The following is an 18,498-nucleotide window of genomic DNA, read 5'->3' on the forward strand; positions in this document are numbered from 1 at the left end:
GATATTTATGGAGGGGTAAATCTTAACATTTTTTCCCTCTGTGTAAGTGTTTATAGTGGGGGTGAGATTTCCTCTGTGTTCTTATTTGGTTGAGTGCGTGTGTGCTCAGCCTCTCAGTCGTGTCCTACTCTTTGCGACCCCATGGACTGTAGCCCACCAGGCTCCTCTGTCTGTGGGATTTTCCCATCAAGAGTACTGGAGTGGATTGCCATTTCCTCCTCCCGGGGACCTTCCTGACCCAGGGATTGAACCCGAGTCTCTTGCATTGCAGGTGGATTCTTTACCTCTAAGCCACTGTGGAAGCCTTCTTACTTCGTTACTCAAAGTTTAAAAGTTACCATTTTCCACCATCGTGTTGAGAGTATGTTTATTTCTAGGGTGCCTGAATCAACAGAGAGCAGATAGTCATCCCTGGTCATTTTCCACTACTGAACAGAAAACAAGAATCTCGGAGAAATAAAACTGTTCTTATTCCTGACCTTGGTAGATTGCTTCTTGTGTCTTTGTTATCAATAAATTATTACAAATGAAGTAAAATAGCATAAAAACAAAAAAGGTAACACTGTACCAAATGAATTTCTCTCCTTGTGGAGAGGCCTTGATGACTTCTGGGGCTTTGCTTTTCTGAAGCACCTCTTCTCTGAGAAGCTTTATGCCTGAACCACTCCTCACTGTTTCTATAACAACCACAGTGGAAAACTTCAATAGCATCTGCCTCCAGTTATGTCAGGACACCACTATCACCAGCTCATGTTGTTATATTGAGTATTCATATGCTGCTTCCCCTCTCCCTCCTTTTCAAAGATAAATCATAGAAAGTAAGTGTAAACACATGGTACCTACCATCAAGTTAGATATCAGAAAGAACTTCCAACTTCCAATGACAACATGTGTGACTAAGGGAGGTTCTGGACTTGTCATTTTTGGTTTCTTCTGTCAGGTAAGTTCTATCTAACTCCTGATAGAATAGAATGCTGTCCAAAAGTGTCTGGTGATTAAGAAAGGACTTGTGGGCCACTCTTGCCTCATGAGACAGACTGCATTCTGCCTATGCAGTGTGTATCTCTCTAAATAAGCCTGTTTTCACTTAAAAAAAAAAAAAAGATGTCTCAGGGTTGCTAAAGCAATAATATCTGAAGCAGAATTTTAATCTGATATGTTTTTAAAAACATGTTATGTGTTTACCACTGGGCTACATGCCACGGGGTATATAAGAGCTGGCTATACAATAGTTCTTGAACTGAAGGAGTTAAACTTTTACAATTCTAAGAAAATGAGGACATATGAATTGTTGAGCCTTTACAGTTATGTGATGGAGAAGTCTATTACCAAGGTCATCAAATGACTGTATTTTCATTGTATCTGGAAAACAGAGGTGGGATTGCTTTACATGAAGACATAAACTGGAGTCCTTCAATGCATGTGCTGTGACCCTCAGGGCTTGGAGTTGCCTAGGAGGGTTGCCTTCTGTTGAGATCAGTCTTGTCTCATCCCACAGTACTGGGCAGGTGTTATCTTTTTATGTGTGCCAGGACATGGGCAAGTCTGGGCAGTACTGCCACAAATGGATTTATGTAAAACTCTGGAAGTTCAGACACTCTTGACTGTATTGTCCAAGTCTTCCTAATGGACTTGGAGATGTGCCTTATATACGCATCTTTGAATTCTCCAGCCTGGTGTGATCTGGAAGCAACAAGAGAATGTTTCAAAGAGTGGGAGTGATCGATTGCATCAAATGAAACTGATAAATCAAGAAAGATTTTCAAAAGGGAAGGGATATATGTATGTATATGGCTGATTCATGTTGAGGTTTGGCAGAAAACAAGAAAATTCTGTAAAGCCATTATCCTTCAATAAAAAATAAATTAATTAAAAAAAGAAAGATTAAGACTGAGACCTACTGGATCTAGTTGCATGGAGATAATAAATCACGATGGTAAAGTGGTGGGCATGAGAGCCTTGTGTAGTGAATTAGAGGCTGAATGGGAGGAGAAATAAGATAGAGCTGTAGATACTCTTCTGAGGAGCTTTGCTATAGAATGGAATAGAGAAATGGGGAAGAAGCTGGATTAGAATGCGGAGACAAGAGTTTTTTTGTTTTGTTTTTTAAAGAAAGGTGGAAATAGAGCATTTTTGCAGCCTAATGTGAGTAACTGTTTTATCAGTTAGCAATTATCTGATGTTGCTGGAGAGATGCCCTCCAGTAGGTGAGCGGGGGGAGGGGCCAGTACAATAGTAGAGGCCTTGGCCTTGCACCGGAGCTGAGGCCCGTTTGGAGAACAGGAGGGGAGGGAGTGGACATGTGTACAGGCGCAGATAGGTAGCCTAGGATTTGTGGTGATGGCCGTGGTAGAACATCTTTTTTGATTACTTCTATTTCTCTGTGAAACAGAAAGCCAAAACAGCAGCTGGGAATGAGGATGGAGGGAGAGAGGAGAAGGGGTCAAGTTATGAAGTCTGTGTGTTGAGAGTTTGTTCCGTTGATTTTGGGGAGTTCTTTACCCCCGATTCCAGCTCAAGGCCAAAGCAACATTGTGAGCTGACAGACAGTTCGCTTGCCTTCATCTTCACTGGGTTATAGGCTGGATCCTGGCCTGAAAGGATGGCTCCTGCCAGATTCCCTTCCCCTGCAGCCTGAGAGCACCCCTCAGTAGTGGATGCAGCTGTTCAAAACACAAAGTAAATAAAAGGACATCTTTTTTGAGAGACCTTATCAGTGTTTTCCAATTTGCATTGTTCATAGACTATGCATCAGAAGTGAACTAAACTGTAGAAAATCTGCCTGCTTACAGAGAGAAGAAGCAGGAACTGCTTTTTTTCCCCTAGAAAAGTTATATTAATATTTGCAAGGGGACAGTGCCTTTAAAAAAATCCTATCATAATATCTGCTTTCATCAGACAATGAGCGCTTATAAAATCCACGGTCTTGGACTAGGAATTAGGAGGCTTTCTTGTGATATTTAAATGCCTAGTACTACCTTAAGACAGTCAAACTTGGGCATTCATCACAGTCACCTGATGAAAGGTTTGTTAAAGCCTTGATTGCTGGGCCACATCCCCAGATTTCTGAGAATTTGCATTTCTTTTTTCTTTTTAATTTTTTGGCTATGCTAGATCTTCATTGCTTAGCGTGGGCTTTCTCTAGTTGTGGCGAGCAGGGGCTACTTTCTAGTTGTGGTGCCCTGGCTTCTTATTGCAGTGGCTTCTTTTGCTTTGGAGTACAGGCTCTGGGCACAGACTTCAGTAGTTGCAGCTCTCAGGCTTTAGAGCACGGGCTTAGTTGCCCCTTGGCATGTGGAATCTTCCTGGAGCAGGGATTGAACCCATGTTCCCTGCATTGGCAGGCAGATTCTTAACCACTGGATCACCAGGGAAGTCCAAAACTTGCATTTCTAATAAGTTCCCTGGTGACACTATGCTGCTTGCTCACATTTTGAGAACTCTTGCCTTAAGGAATTGACATCATAGGTCATATATATTTTAAAATATGCCAAAAAGTGGTTTATTTTCTTAAGGAGTCACCTATGTAATCAAAACTTTGCTTTTGTATCTCATGAATACTACCTAAGGGAAAACTTAATTTTTTATTCATGCAGTGGCATATATTTAAAATCAGGACTATCAAGTCAAAGCAATAGCAGATAATCCTCCTTCCCTTCTTCCCTTTGTTATTTATAAAACTATAAGATTGCTTTGGTTTTTCTTTTTTTTTTGCAATGTAGTAGGTGACAGACACTTTTCCCATGTGGATCATAATCAGATGAGAATATACTAAACATCATGGTTAAAAGAATTTCTACTAGTGGTGTCCTCTAATTAGGTATTAGTTGGAGACCCCTGAATTCTCCATATTCTAAACACTTGGTTTAACTGAAAAGACCCTTGAGGTGATAGATGGGGAGGGCAAAGTAATGTAGTTTCTGGACTTCTGATGGCATCCGCAGTATAAACTGAAGAACACAGATTCTGAAACCAGACTGATCAGGTATGAATCTCAGTTATGTCACTCATTAGCTTGAGCAAATGATTGAACTCCTTTGTGACTCAGTTTTCTTATCTGTAAAGTAGGAATAGTAGTATTTATATTATTCAGAGAAATATTAATGAAGATTAAATTTAGCATGTGTAAAGTGTTTGGAGTTGTGCCAGGCACAAAGTAAATGTTAAGTAAATGTTAGTTCTTACTATCCACAAATAAAGTCTCTCCATGTCCTAACGAGGTTGGCTTAATCTAAAACCCACTGATCTTTTCAACCTCATAATTTTGGAGGCTTCTAGGACAGGCATATTTTGGAGGAGGAAATGGCAACCCACTCCAGTGTTCTTGCCTGGAGTATCTCAGGGACGGGGGAGCCTGGTGGGCTGCTGTCTATGGGGTCGCACAGAGTCGGACACGACTGAATCGACTTAGCAGCAGCAGCAGGACAGTCATGTAGTTAAATCAATTTGTGCTAGTGGTTCTCAACCAGGGTGATTTTGTCCCTTGGGACAAATGTCTGGAGACGCTTTTGGTTGTCATAATTGGGGGAATGGAGGGTTGCCAGTGGGTAGCACCTAGTGGGTAGAGGCTGGGGATGCTGTTAGACATTCTACAATGCACAGGATAAGCCACCACTACACAAAAAATTATCCAACCCTAAATGTGCCAAAGTTGAGAAGCCCCGATTTGTGCTGTCTGGTGTGAGATTAATTATGTGGATCTTCATCTTGCTGAGAGCCTGAGCCTGTGGCCTGCTGATAAATATTTAACTACCTGTTTCTACTCCCACTTCCAACAGTCCTAATTCTGCAGAATTTTGCCAGTTTCTGTGGTATAGAAATTCCCACTGTAGGGCTTCCCCAGTGACTCAATAGTAAAGAGCCCGCCTGCCAATGCAGGAGACATGGGTTCAATCCCTGGTCCTGGAAGGTCCCACATGCCCTGGAGTAAGCAAGCCCATGAACCAGAACTACTTGAGCTTGCGCTCGAGAGCCTGAGCGCCACGAGAATCCACCACAGTGAGAAGCCCGTGTATTGTAACAGAGAGGAGACCCTGCTCGCAGCTACTACAGAAAAGCCCACGCAGCAAACGAAAACCCAGCACAGCCAAAAATAAATAAATAAGTTTAAAAAAATCCCCACTGTAACCGGTTTCAAGCAGCCAACTTTCTGTACACTTAGGAAGAGATAATGTACCAAACCGTTATAGCTCCTGGCCACACAGAGGATGAGGGCCCAGGTTGTCCAATGGATTCTCCTGTTAGTTCCTTTATGGGGTGCAAAGAAAAGCATAAAATTCTTGCTACTATTCCCATCTGCCTGTTAGTGTTTCTCTAGGGGTGGGAGTGTGAATTTGAGAGTTTAGCATAAGAATGAATAACTTAGAGTGCCACTGACAGTCTTAATTTCACAAACAAAGACAAGGTTAAAAAAAGAGAGAGAAAAAAAAAAGAGAGAGAGAAATAGGATAGGGTGGGGATAAAAGGGAAAGACTGGAGAAGAGTAGAGAGGGAAAAGAAAGAAAAATTGATGTATTGGGTGAGAAGTAACAGTGTCTATTGACAAAAATGTTATTATTAAGACAATGAAGTAGCAGAGAAAAATACAGAATATAATGTTTAAAAAATACTATTATCCTTCCACATCTCCTCTCATAACCCTGTATATTATCTGTTGACTAATGGCACCATTAACTCCCTGGTCACTCAAACAAGAAACCTAGGTATCACCCCTAACTTCTTACCGACCTCCCACTTAGAAATGGACAAGAAGCCTATCAGTTCTCCCATCTCCTATCTGTCTCGTTATTTTCCTTCTTAGCTCTCAACTTAATTTTGGTCTAATTATCTGTCACTTGGATTCTTCCAGTTGTTTCCTTAGGGCTGCCTAGAATTCTGATTGTCCTGTATGGAATGGTTTTCTGAGCATGAAAGTGAAAGTTAGTAGGTCAGTCGTGTCCGACTTTTTGTGATCCCATGGGCAGTAGTCCAGCAGGCTCCTCTGTCCTTGCAACTGTCCAGGCAAGAATACTGGAGTGGGTTGCCATTTCCTTCTCCAGTAGATCTTTCCAACCCAGGGATTGAACCCCGGGTCTCCTGCATTGCAGGCAGAGTCTTTACCGTTTGAGCTATAGTGTTTAGTTAACAGCATACAGACTGAAGTCAGACGGCTCTGGGTCCCAATCATTCCATTACTAGTTGTGGAATCAATCCATTAGCTCTGTGATCTTGGAAGTTAGTTCACATCTCTGTTAGATCCCTTATCTGTGAAACATGGATGACACTGCTGCTGGTGCTGCTAAGTCGCTTCAGTCGTGTCTGACTCTTGTGTGATCCCATAAACGGCAGCCCACCGGGCTCCGCCATCCCTGGGATTCTCCAGGCAAGAACACTGGAGTGGGTTGCCATTTCCTTCTCCAATGCATGAAAGTGAAAAGTGAAAGTGAAGTTGCTCAGTCGTGTCCAGCTCTTTGAGACCCCATGGACTGGAGCCTACCAGACTCCTTCGTCCATGGGATTTTCCAGGCAAGGGTACTGGAGTGGGGTGCCATTGCCTTCTCCAATGGATGACAGTAGTGGTACCTAATGGGGCTTGTCAGGTGGTGGTAAAGAACCCACCTGCCTATGCAGAAGACATAAGAATGTGGGTTCAATCCCTGGGTTGGGAAGATCCCTGGAGGAGGGCCTGACAACCCACTCCAGTATTCTTGCCTGAAGAATCCCAAGGACAGAGGAGCCTGGCAGGCTACAGTCCACAGGGTCACAAAGAGTCAGACCCAGCTAAAGCGACGTAGCACGCATGTAGTAGTACCTCATAAGGCTGCTGTGAGGTTTATAGGGAAGTGCTATATGGGAAGTGTCAATACTTAGAATTGTGCTCTGCATTACTTTAAGATTGTGTTTCTCTCCAGTTTACAATCCTTCAGTAGCTCCCTATTTCCACTTATTAACAAGGCAAACTCCTGCTCAACCATCAGGCCTGGGCTCCTGGGTCTTTTTCTCATGTAGCCCTGGAAAACTCATTGATTTAGGCAGTGGAGCTTTTCTTCCTTCCGGCCTTCACCTTGAACCTCACTGTACTCAGTACACTGGTGCAGTCCTCTCTGTACAGAGTCATTGTCTTCCTTGTGGGAAGTGAGCTACTGGAGAACAAGGACTGTGGCTTTTTTCTTTTTTTTTTTAATCTTTAAGCACTGTACCTAACAGAGTAGATAATTAGGAGCAATGAGTAGTGTTAACTGTCTATGAATGTGAAAAAGGGTAAGAAAGGATTGGGAAGAAAACACGTGTTGCCACACTGATTGGATGATGGATGCTGTAAACCCTTCTTTGTATTGTTTTCATGTGGTTTCTGTAATATAAAGTTAAAAATGGCTCCCACGTATCCATATCACCAACTGCCCTTTTCCTCCTTAGTTAAGAGTGGATCCATAAAATGGACTACCGCTTAGCAGTAAGAAGGAACAAAATATTAAATCACAAAACATGGGCGAGTCCCCAAAACTTTCTACTAAGTGACACTGACACACACATGAAGAGACTGAGTTTGCTTGAGTTAGAATGTTAGTTCCACCACTACCATAGTTGTGTCATTCAGACAAGTGGTTTACTTTCTCTAGGGATATTTCCTTACCTGTAAAATAAGGATGACAGTAGTACCTACCACTTAGGGCTGATAGGAGAATTTAACTCTCCTGCACTTAGTGTGACCTAAAGGAGTCACTTCTACAAAAATTCTGTTGAGGTCCTGTCTCTCCACTCCCAGGGGCTTGTTGCAGCCTGCGCCTCTCACCTGAAGGTCCTCCCTTACCTTCTTCATCCCTCTTTCTGAACTCGGAGTTCAGTGTAACTTTAATAATTACACATATTCATTCGTGAAAGTCTGGAGACTAAACAGAAAAAAAAGGAAAAACAAACAAACAAAAACCCCTCACTGGAAGGCTCAGCACAGCTAACCACTAGTGTAATATGGAAGAACATTTTTATTCTATTACAGGTTAATCACTGAAGGGCTGTTGCCTATAAGTTTCAATTGTATATAATGGCCCATCTCATTACCTGCCTCCCAGGTAAAGAGCATTAAACGCCTTTGTGTGGCTCACAAGAAACATCCTGACCAGGCCCGCCTGTGCAGTGCCTTCCCAAGGCCGACTGGAACCAGGAAATGTTTGCGTTTACTTTCTCCATTATTAGTATAAAAGAAGCTAAAATGCTAGCTCAGGCGAGACAGTTCTTTGGACGGTGGGAGCCCATTATCGTCTCCATTTGCTGGCTTTCCCACCAAGTGGCTATTCCTTGCCCCAACAACTCATCTCTCAATTTATTAGCCTGTCCTAAGGAGAGGAGTAGGAGCTTGGACTTTGGGAGTGGGGTGTAACACTAATATTTTGATATATACTTTTAAAGACCCTATGCAAACACACCATATCAGTATTTCTTTATTGTTTTCATCAGAAAGTGAATTCATATTACGTTAGCTGTTTATTTTACAGCCCACCCTTTGACTTACCACGGCCCCTCCCCCAGGAACAGCCCTGCCCCTGCCCCGCAGCTCCCACTGGTCAGGCCTTTCCTCTGAACCCGCGGCCCTCCCGGAGCCCCGGCTCCCGCCCCACCTGCCAAGCCCCAGGGCAGCCCCGCCCCCGCCGCGGCCGCGGCCGGCTTCCATTCCCGGCCCCGCACCCCGCGCTCGCTGACACCTAGGCCCGGTGCTCGCGGCTCCTCCGTGGGGCCCGTTTCCGGTGGGGCAAGGGCGTCTCTGCGGCGGCCCAGCTCCCGTGCGCTCAGCATCGCCGGCGGCAGCCAGATGCAGGCGGAGCGAGGAGCTCGGGGCGGCCGGGGACGCCGACCCGGCCGCGGCCGGCCAAGCGGCGATCGCGACCGCGAGCGGGCGGGCGCCGGGACCGCCGTAGCGAGAGGTGGTGGTGGAGATGGAGGCGGCCGCCGAGGCCGCGGCCGGGGATTCCGGGGCGGCCGCGGTGGCCGAGGAGGAGGCGCCCCGCGAGGCGGCCGTCGGGAGCCGGGAGGCCGGGGTGCCAGGACCAGCGAACCGGTAAGAGGCAACGGCGGGTGGGGTCTAGTGGGGGTCGCAGCCGCGTGGGACCGGGGCTGCTGAGGGACCCCTCCGCGAATCAAGAACCGTGGCCGGCGTCCGGGGCGCGCGCCAGCTGGGCGGTGACGGCGCCTGCGCCGGGAGAGCGGAGGGCGGCGGGGGCGCGCGGCGGGTGTGCACGTGGCGCGGGCGGGGGTGAGCCCCGTGTCGCCCGCCTCTCCGCTGGGCGCCCGGAGGCTCGGGGCGGAGGGCTTCCTCAGCCTACCCAGGGGGACTTGGCCTAGTTATTAAAGAACCCAGCGGTCGAGGCTGTGGGCCCGCAAGTCTAGAGGGCCCGTTGGGTTCGGGTACGGTGTCAGTGTGATGGGCAGGGGTGGAGGCAGCCAGGGCTTGGTCTGCCTGACCTTGCAGAGGAACGTTTCTGTTAGTAAGAAAGAAGAGATTTGGGGCTCAGTTTGTTCACTGCCTGTGCGATGCGTGTCACACAGTAGTCGCATAATAAATGTTTATTGAATAAAAGAAAGACCCCGACGGGCTGGACTCTATACTATTTGGGGCTAGGATCAGATGCATAGTTGTTTTTTTTTTTTTTTTTTTTTAATAGCATAGTTCTCTATTATTATCGATGTATAGGAATCAGAGGTCAGTGATCTTCATCTGTCTGAACTTGCAATCTGTAAATGTTTCAGCAGTCAGGTCTCAATTTTAATAGTATAATCGGCCATATTCACACATTCATACTTGGAAATGTCTTACAGCTTGAAGCAGGGAATGATTTGGGGGCAGACTTTTACTATACGCTGTCTTAGCTAAAGGAGTTAAATCACTTTTTATGAACTATACTGCTGTTATTTTAACATTTGTAGTACAAAACCATCTTTATATTTCGAATTCCCATGTGCATAGATTGAAAATTTATTTTTGGTTAGAAATTCCTGTTACTGAAGTATTTGTATTATCTTAAGGGCATAATAGAATGTCCCTAAAGAAAGGAGTTGTGTACAGAAAGAGAATTGGATAAAAATTAAAAAGCTTAAAATTAAGTTTGGCATATTCAACCTTGATTAAGGTAGATAATGAGTAAAATTTGAGAGGTATGAAGAAATTCTTAACTCACCAGGAAATAAAGGAACCTGACCAGTCCAGTGTACACTGTATATATCACATTTTGTCTTTATAACATAATGTAGATTAAACTTTATTACAGCTTTTTTTAGCAACTTGAAGTTGTTTAAACAACTTTGAGTTCACTCACTCAGTGGTGTCAGACTGGGACCCCATGTAGTGCAGCATGCCAGGCTTCCCTGTCCATCACCAACTCCTGGAACTGGCTCAAACTCATGTCCATCGAGTGGGTGGTGCCATCCAGCCATCTCAACTTTATATCAAATTTATTATATGCATATGCACACTTTATGGCAACCCACTCTAGTATTCTTGCCTGGAACATCCCATGGACAGAGGAGCCTGGCAGCCTACTGTCCTTGCGGTGGTGAAGAGTTGGACACAACTTAGCAACTAGAACAACAAAACAATATAAGTTTTATTTGTATAAAATCTTGTTTTTATAGGTTAACCGACTTGCTTAAGCTCTTGTAGCTAGTAGTGGCAGAGCTGGGATTTACACCCAGCTGCCCTTGTCCAGGGCTTCCCTGATGGCTCATCTGAGAATCCGCCTACAATGCGGGAGATGTGGGTTCCATCCCTGGGTTGGGAAGATCCCCTGGAGGAGGGCATGGCAACTCTCTCCAGTATTCTTGCCTGGAGAATCCCCAGGGACAGAGGAGCCTGGTGGGCTCCAGTCCATGGGGTTGCAGAGTCGGACACGACTGAGCGGCTAAGCATACACAGCCCTTGACCGTGTTTTATTTCTCATATTTTTGTGAATCAATTACTGCTTTACTGAGAACAAAGCAGACACTCCTTGGTTGCAGGGATCATATTTTAACAGTAATTGTAGTTATGGTCTCTTTGGTATTTGGTCTTCATTGAACTAAATTGAGTAAAATGATAGATTATCAAGAGACAAATAATTTAAAATTTGCCCTAATGTAGTAACTATTGTATTAAGACTTCAGGTTTTTATCAATTTTTAGAATGGTTTGGAAAATTCCATCTCTGATTTTCTTTTAGTATTTTCTCACTTTACAGTTTAAGGATTCAGTATGTCGGTGAACATAGATGCTTGGCACGGTACCTGGGGAGTAGCTGCAGACACTTGCTATCACCATCATATTTTCAGGTAGAGCTGGATGAAGAGAGGTTGGAGAGATTATTCCTTCATTTTGGTTTAGGTTGGTGGCCTCTACCTCATTTCTGCTTCTCAGGTTCTGAAGTGCTGTTCCTATTTAGGCTTGCTAAGAATACCATTCTTGATGCCTAAAGACTAAATGGGACAAAGTTGGTTAAGCTGCTTTTGACCTCTTTGTTCTTATATCCTACAGTGCATTTGTACCCCAAATGGAGACTCACTGAAATGATTAGAAAGAAAAAATTTACAGTAGAGTTTTAGTTTTGTAAGGACCAGGTACCTAAATCTAGAGTTTAATACTGTCTATTCCCTCTGCTTTCTGCTTTAGACTACTACGGATACATGACATAAATGGAAAACAAAACAAAACAACTTTTTGATTCGTAATACTCCAAGGTAATTTGGTTATGTTGTGCCTACTAGGCATTTGCTCTTAAATCATTTCCTCTATAGATGTGAACCCCATGTCTATGGAGTTTGAGTAAGCATGTTGTAAGGCTACTTATTTTCATTGAGTATCTGCTAGAAGTGTAATATTGTACTTAATGCAGTCATTCAATTAAAAATTTCCAAGAACTAGCATTTTCTTAGTATTGATCTTTTTGATGAACTATTAACAGAGAGTAAGTCAAGGCCTGTTGGCAGTCATTGGAAATTTTTTTCTTCCCTGTAATATTAATGGTAACTCACATTTATTGAGCACTTGGTATGAGATGAGAAAACTGAGGCACAGTTAGGAGAGATAAGGTATTTACCCAGTATCACTCAACTACAAGATTGCAGAGCCTGAACTCTACCCAGGCATTTTAGCTCTGGAGTGACTTTGAGATTTGAAGAGGGGATATGTGGATCCTTTTCACGTACCTGTTTTCCCGATGTTTGATATAATTATAAGGTTTTAAGGTGACACATACCATTTTCCATTATTGTGGGTGTCAGATCTTTGCTTTCTTGCTCCATGTTTATGTTAGTTGCTTTCACTCATTTTTAGATTACTTATGTCTAGTAAAAGATAAGACAGTTGTTTATGATTGCATTAAGGGGAGTAGACTTGGAGGCTTTTTTTTTGGATGAAACTTTTTTGCTTTGCCAACAGTGATGTAAATCCTTTGCATAAGTAGTCATTAATAGTAGATGCTTCCAACGTTTTTACTGCTACTGTTTTACTTAGTAAAAGGGAATTCTCTGACTTTGGTGTTCAAGCTTAGTGTGAACCGGTAAGAAGAAACAATGGCAAATCAAAGTTACTGGCAGTCAAAGGCACCTGCTCTTTCGTTGTGACTGAAGGGAGTCACCTGCATCTTGTCAGTCAGCTCTCAGAGACTGAGGGCCTATTAAAGCTCAAACTCAAATGACAGCCTCTAGACTGCATTGCTCCTATTCTCAGAAAGCCTGAAACAAATTAGGTTAGAAACTGAACGTGCTTAAGTGTCCCAAGAGAAAATTGCTTTGAGATTAGCTTTTGGTAATCACGGAATTGGCCCTCTCCCCTGCTGCTGCAAACTGCTGCTCCAGCCCTATAACTATTTTGGCATCGTTATCCTTGCTAATGTATCTGTTGGAGGTCTGCTTTTCTCGCTGGCCATTGTTTCATTTACATATTTTTAGATTATCAACACAGGCAACTGATCCTAGAAACATCCTGCTTATAGCCTCCTTAAAAATATTTTGATAAATTATGTAAGATGTTGTACTTTAACATTTGCAATGAACATTTAAATCAATGGTTCTGATTGTTTCAGAATATAAAATTTCCAACATAAAATAAATATATACTGAAAACAATATAGTCATTTAATACTCATTATCATTATGTATCTGTTCTTCCACCTTTTTCTTTTATTTTTTTGGTATTTTTTCTTCCAGTTTGATGTATAATTGATATATAATGAGTTTACGAGTTAAGATATGCAGCATAATTTGTATACATACATCACGAAATGATTATCACAATAAGTTTAGTGAATATCTGTCATCTCATACAGATGCAAAATTCAGAAAATAGAAAACATTTCCTTATGATGAGAACTCTGAGGATTTACTCTCTTAACTTTTACATATAACATATAGCAGTGTTAATTATATTTATTGTGTTGTACCATACGTCCCTAGTAATTACTTACCTTATAACTGGAAGTTTGTATACCACCATCTATTTAAGAACCACATTAATAAACTCTTTAGCAGTAAGAAGATTTATATTATTCCTTTTTCTTTCTCACTTGTGTTTTCATTTCACATCTCCCATAGAATTGGGCCCAGTGTAATATATTTTTGAACTTGGAAAGCTTTTAGTGTAGAAAAAACTGTGATTTAAAAAAATGTAACCTTGAGACACAGAGAACAGGCTTGTGGACACTGGGCGGGGAGGAGAGGGTGGGATGAATGGAGAGAGTAGTATGGAAACGTATACATTACTGTATGTAAAATGGATAGCCAGTGGGAATTTTCTGTGTGACTCAGGGATCTCAAACCGGAGTTCTATGACAATCTTGAGGGGTGGGATGGGGTGGGAAGTGGGAGAGAGGTTCAAGAGGGAGGGGAAATATGTATACCTTTGACTGATGCATGTTGATGTATGGCAGAAACCAACACAATATTGTAAAGCAATTATCCTGCAATTAAAAATAAATTTTTAAAATGTTTTGTAACCTTAAGGTTTGGGTATAAGTTTTTTCTTTTAGACTAAATTAAAATCTCATTGATTTATAGCAGTATACTTTAATTAGCAGTTGTTAAATGTAAAATTTTGTGAATGCATCTCTTTTTCCTTAGTGAGTTTAGTTGGGTATCCTTGAATGAATATTACTTATTGCCTGAATGAGACAAGATTCACCATCAGTTCTCTTCCAAATTTTTGTTTTTATAGATATAAGTACTGCAGAACGTAGTTCTCATAAATTTGTAGATGGGAATGGTTGGGGTTCCATCATATGTGTCACTCAGGTCTTTGGATACCTTTCTGGCTATATGCCAGAATCATCATTGTAAAGCATTTGAATACTCTGCCAGCTGACAAGTAGATTAGGTCCCACTTCAATTTTGTTGAAAACAAGGAATTGGAAACTACTTATTTGTGAATGGTCTTTAGAGTTACACTTTCTCAACATCTACACCCGTATTTCAAATGACCTTTTCTTGGGGTTCAGGGACCACAGCGCAGACTGAGAGTGGCCCAGAAGAGGCTTCCTTGCCCTCAAGGGCTAGGTGTCCTGTATTTCTTTCCTTCTCTCTTTTAAAAGGTGTTTTTGATGTGGACCATTTTAGAAGTCCTTATTGCATTTGTTATACTGTTGTCTGTTTTCTGTTTTGGTGTTTTGGGCCATGAGGCATGTGGGCTCTTAGCTTCCCAGCCAGGGGTGGAACCCGCAGCCCCTGCATTAGAAGGTGAAGTCTTAACCACTGGACTGTGAGGGAAGCCCCCATGTCCTGTATTTCCAAGATAGACTGCTCTTAGGAAAGAGTATGGATCTTGAACATCTGGAACTTGATTCTTTTAAAAAACAATGCGGAAAAAAAAACCAAACCAACAATGCGTGATCAAAAACTCATTGAAAAAATCTGTGAACCCCCAGGCCTATGCTTGCTCCGTCTGAGGCCTGGGGAGTAAGCTCACATTACTTAATGAGCTCTCCTTTCTATCTGGAGCCTGTGTGGAGCCCCGTGAAAAAGGTAATGCCGGGAACAGAGGAAATCAATATGTGAAGACTCTGCTAATTGCAGGACTGTTAGAGGCCCTGTTGAGGATCTCCTCCTTAGGGATGCTCTTCCTGAATATCCTGAACCCCAGCTCCCACCTGGCTCAGTGCTCCTTGTTTGAGCTGCCTTGTCATCTTGCCTCAGTTCTTGACATTCTGATTTGTTTTAGACAACCGGGGCTTGCCTTGTTCACTGTTCAAAGTTGGAAAAAAAAAATCACAATATTAACCGCACCCACTCCCTCCCGGCCCCCCAACCACCCTGCTTAGTAATATAGTGGGCTTCCCAGGTGGGCTGGTGGTAAAGAACCCGCCTGCCAATGCAGGAAATCTGGTTCGATCCCTGGTTCGGGAAGCTCTCCTGGAGGAGGGCATGGCAGTCCACTCCAGTTTTCTTGACTGGAAAAATCCCATAGGCAGAGAAGCCTGGCAGGCTATAGTCCATGGGTCCACAGAGTTGGACACGACTATGCACAATATGGTTTATTGCAGTTATTCACCACGAGGGTTGGGGTGTGTTTTTGTTTTTCTTTGGTGCTTTTTTTTTTTGGTTTCTTGACATGTACCGAATAATGTTTTAAATTTTCCAGCTTTTGTCAATCTTAGTAATGTTACTGACTTTGTTTTAAACTACTGCTAGGATGGAGAACAGCAAGCTCGTAATTCCAGACTACCAGGCTATCTCCTGGGGAATTAGGTAGTAAACCATTTCTTTATTTTATTTTTTAACCATTTCTGCTTCTTCCTGTTTTCTTTAGAAAAAGTAGTGATTACTTTTCACAATCCTGGGCAAGTAGCCTCTAGAGAGGCTGTGTAAGTTGTCGGGTCGTAACCACACCACAGCATGCCTGACTTACTATTTTTAAGAAATTAACTTAAGTGGCTGTGAAGGTGTTTTCTATTCAGATGTCACTATTTTCTGATGCACTTTGGAATAGGGAGAAATAAAGACCATATTGACACAATTATTTCTATTTTATAGAAGCAATGAAGGAGACAGAGGTTGGATCCCTGGGTCGGGAACATCCCCTGGAGGATGAAATGGCAACTCATTCCAGTATTCTTGCTTGAAAAATCCCATGCACAGAGGAGCCTGATGGGCCACAGTCCATGGGGTTGCAGAGTTGGACACGACTGACTGATGGAGCATACATGCACCGATGAAATTGTTAGGGCACCACATCCATTCTCTTTAAAATTTCTTCTCTTTTGTTAGAGCCATTTGTGTGTGTATATTGAGGTACCAAGAATAAGTTCTTTAATACATTTTCTTTTTTCCTTTTGGATGGAAATAATCAACAACTGGTCTGAATATATTCCAAACAGGTGTCATGGGGCATTGCACTGGGAATTGTTATAGACAGTCTCTCACTTTTAAAATTTTTAAAAAAATTATTTATTTATTTTTTTAAAAGTCACTCAGTCATGTCTGACTCTTTGTGACCCTATGGACTATACAGTCCATGGAATTCTCCAGGCCAGAATACTGGAGTGGGTAGCCTTTTCCTTCTCCAGTAGATCTTCCCAACCCAGAGGTTGAACCCAGTCTCCTGCATTGCAGGCAGATTCTTTACCAGCTGAGCTGCAAGGGAAATCAGTCTCTCACTTTTGAGTGGATTGTGTCAAAGGATGTTGAGAAATACAAATTGATATGCGAAAGAAGTTTTGTCCTGGTGTTGCAAGGATGCTGTTTTTAGAATTTGACTGACCTAATGTTTGTCAACTTTAAATTAACTAAGACTATTTCTGTAAAGAGCAGTATTCCCAAGGATGCTGTTTGTACCAACCATGTCACATCACTGGTGTGTGCAAATAGAATTAAAATTAGAACAGGGAGATTGATAGAATTAATTCCCTATTATACCTACTTAATCTTGGCTTCATCTTTTTGCTATTAAGGACAGATACAAATATGTCTGATCCTTAGTACCAAGTCAAACTTATATTGAGGCATAAGAACCACATTTTAATATTAATATAGGCAAAGCTTTGGGATAGCAGAACTTTTTATGAAAAATTTATGTATACTCTTGGATATATCAGTGCTGTGATTTCTCCAGTTCTCTATTTAGCTGTGGAAAGTTACACTGGGAGATTGTCAGTGGATGTATATTCTGAAATAGTCACCAAATTTATCTGTCTATAGTCTCTGGCTTGAAAAGACCATTAACATCGGCAATTTGGAAAAATGTAAAATACTTAACTAGCCTTCACTCTCAAAGTCTAATAAAGTGTGAGTTTCATTTAAAACATGGATTTAGTGAATCTAAAGTTCACATCCCAGTAGCTGGATTTGCAATATTGAGGACTAGAATATTTCAGTCTCTCTCTCTCTTTTTTTTTTTTACTACAAGGTTTATAAAACATGTCTTTGTTTAATATTTGGGCTAATAAAAGCCTAATCTTATGCTACTGAAAAAGGCTTAATCCTTGTTATGGATACACAAACTTCAAGTCCTTCTGAAAAACTTATGAGTTCTCTGGGAGCAAAGCTCGATTAAAAAATGAGTATTTTTAGAGAGACAAAACTTGGCTTCCTTTTTTTCCTTACTGCCCTTCACCCCATGCCCAGGTTGTGTTTTGGTTTGCTGCTGTTTTTTTATGTTGGCAGTCTGTGATTTTATGGAATGGTTTCTGTTAAGTTCATTTTTAATTTTTATTGGAGTATATTTGATTTACAATGTTGTGTCATTTTGGGTGTACAGCAAAGTGGTTCAGTTATACATACACATAAATCTACCCTTTTCCAGATTCTCTTCCCATACAGATTGTTACAGAATATTGAGTACAATTCCAGTGCTGTACAATAAGTCCTTGTTGTTCCCCTGATAAGTTTTAAAAGGTGCTTTTCTTTTCTTCACAGCCAAGAGAATCATTGAATTAAGAAAAGACTAGAAGATGTTTTTTTAAGAGCAATTTTCTTATGTACATTGGAGGGGGAAATTAAGGAGATAAGATGGTTTTTCATTTTTACAATTTGGAAGTAGACTTAAAATGGAGGGTTTCTAGACAGAGTTGGCAGGTAGGGGGGCTTCAGGTTTGTATCTCATCTTTTTTTGGCATGGCTTCCTAGGGTTCAGGGAGGGGATGGGAAATGTCTGTTGACGTCAGGTTGTCCATGCTGGTGGGGGCACCACAGTGATCCCATGTAGGATGGGGTCCCTGAAAGCTTAAGTATTAGAGTTGAATTATGGACAAATAGTCCATATGGATGGGAGAGTTGGACTATAAAGAAAGCTGAGTACCGAAGAATTGATGCTTTTGAATTGTGGTGTTGGAGAAGACTCTTGAGAGTCCCTTGGGCTGCAAGGAGATCCAGCCAGTCCATCCTAGAGGAGATCAGTCCTGAGTGTTCATTGGAGGGACTGATGTTGAAGCTGCAACTCCAATCCTTTGGTCACCTCATGTGAAGAACTGAGTCATTTGGAAAGACCCTAATGCTGGGAAAGATTGAGGGCAGGAGGAAAAGGGGATGACAGAGGATAAGATGGTTGGATGGCATCACTGACTCAATGGAC

General features: G+C 42.2%; 1 protein-coding gene across 1 annotated transcript in view; it reads left to right on the forward strand.

The window, feature by feature from the left end:
• Positions 1 to 4,916: 4,916 nt before the first annotated feature.
• AVEN (apoptosis and caspase activation inhibitor) overlaps positions 4,917 to 18,498 on the forward strand; it is a 196,106-nt gene continuing 182,524 nt past the window's right edge. The window contains exons 1-2 of the mRNA XM_065942023.1: positions 4,917 to 5,016; positions 8,577 to 9,031. Of these exons, the coding sequence (XP_065798095.1) occupies positions 4,917 to 5,016; positions 8,577 to 9,031 (555 nt within the window). The remainder of the gene's footprint in view (positions 5,017 to 8,576; positions 9,032 to 18,498) is intronic.

The sequence above is a fragment of the Muntiacus reevesi genome, chromosome 7 (assembly GCF_963930625.1).
Source record: "Muntiacus reevesi chromosome 7, mMunRee1.1, whole genome shotgun sequence".
NCBI classification, from domain to species: Eukaryota; Metazoa; Chordata; class Mammalia; order Artiodactyla; family Cervidae; genus Muntiacus; species Muntiacus reevesi.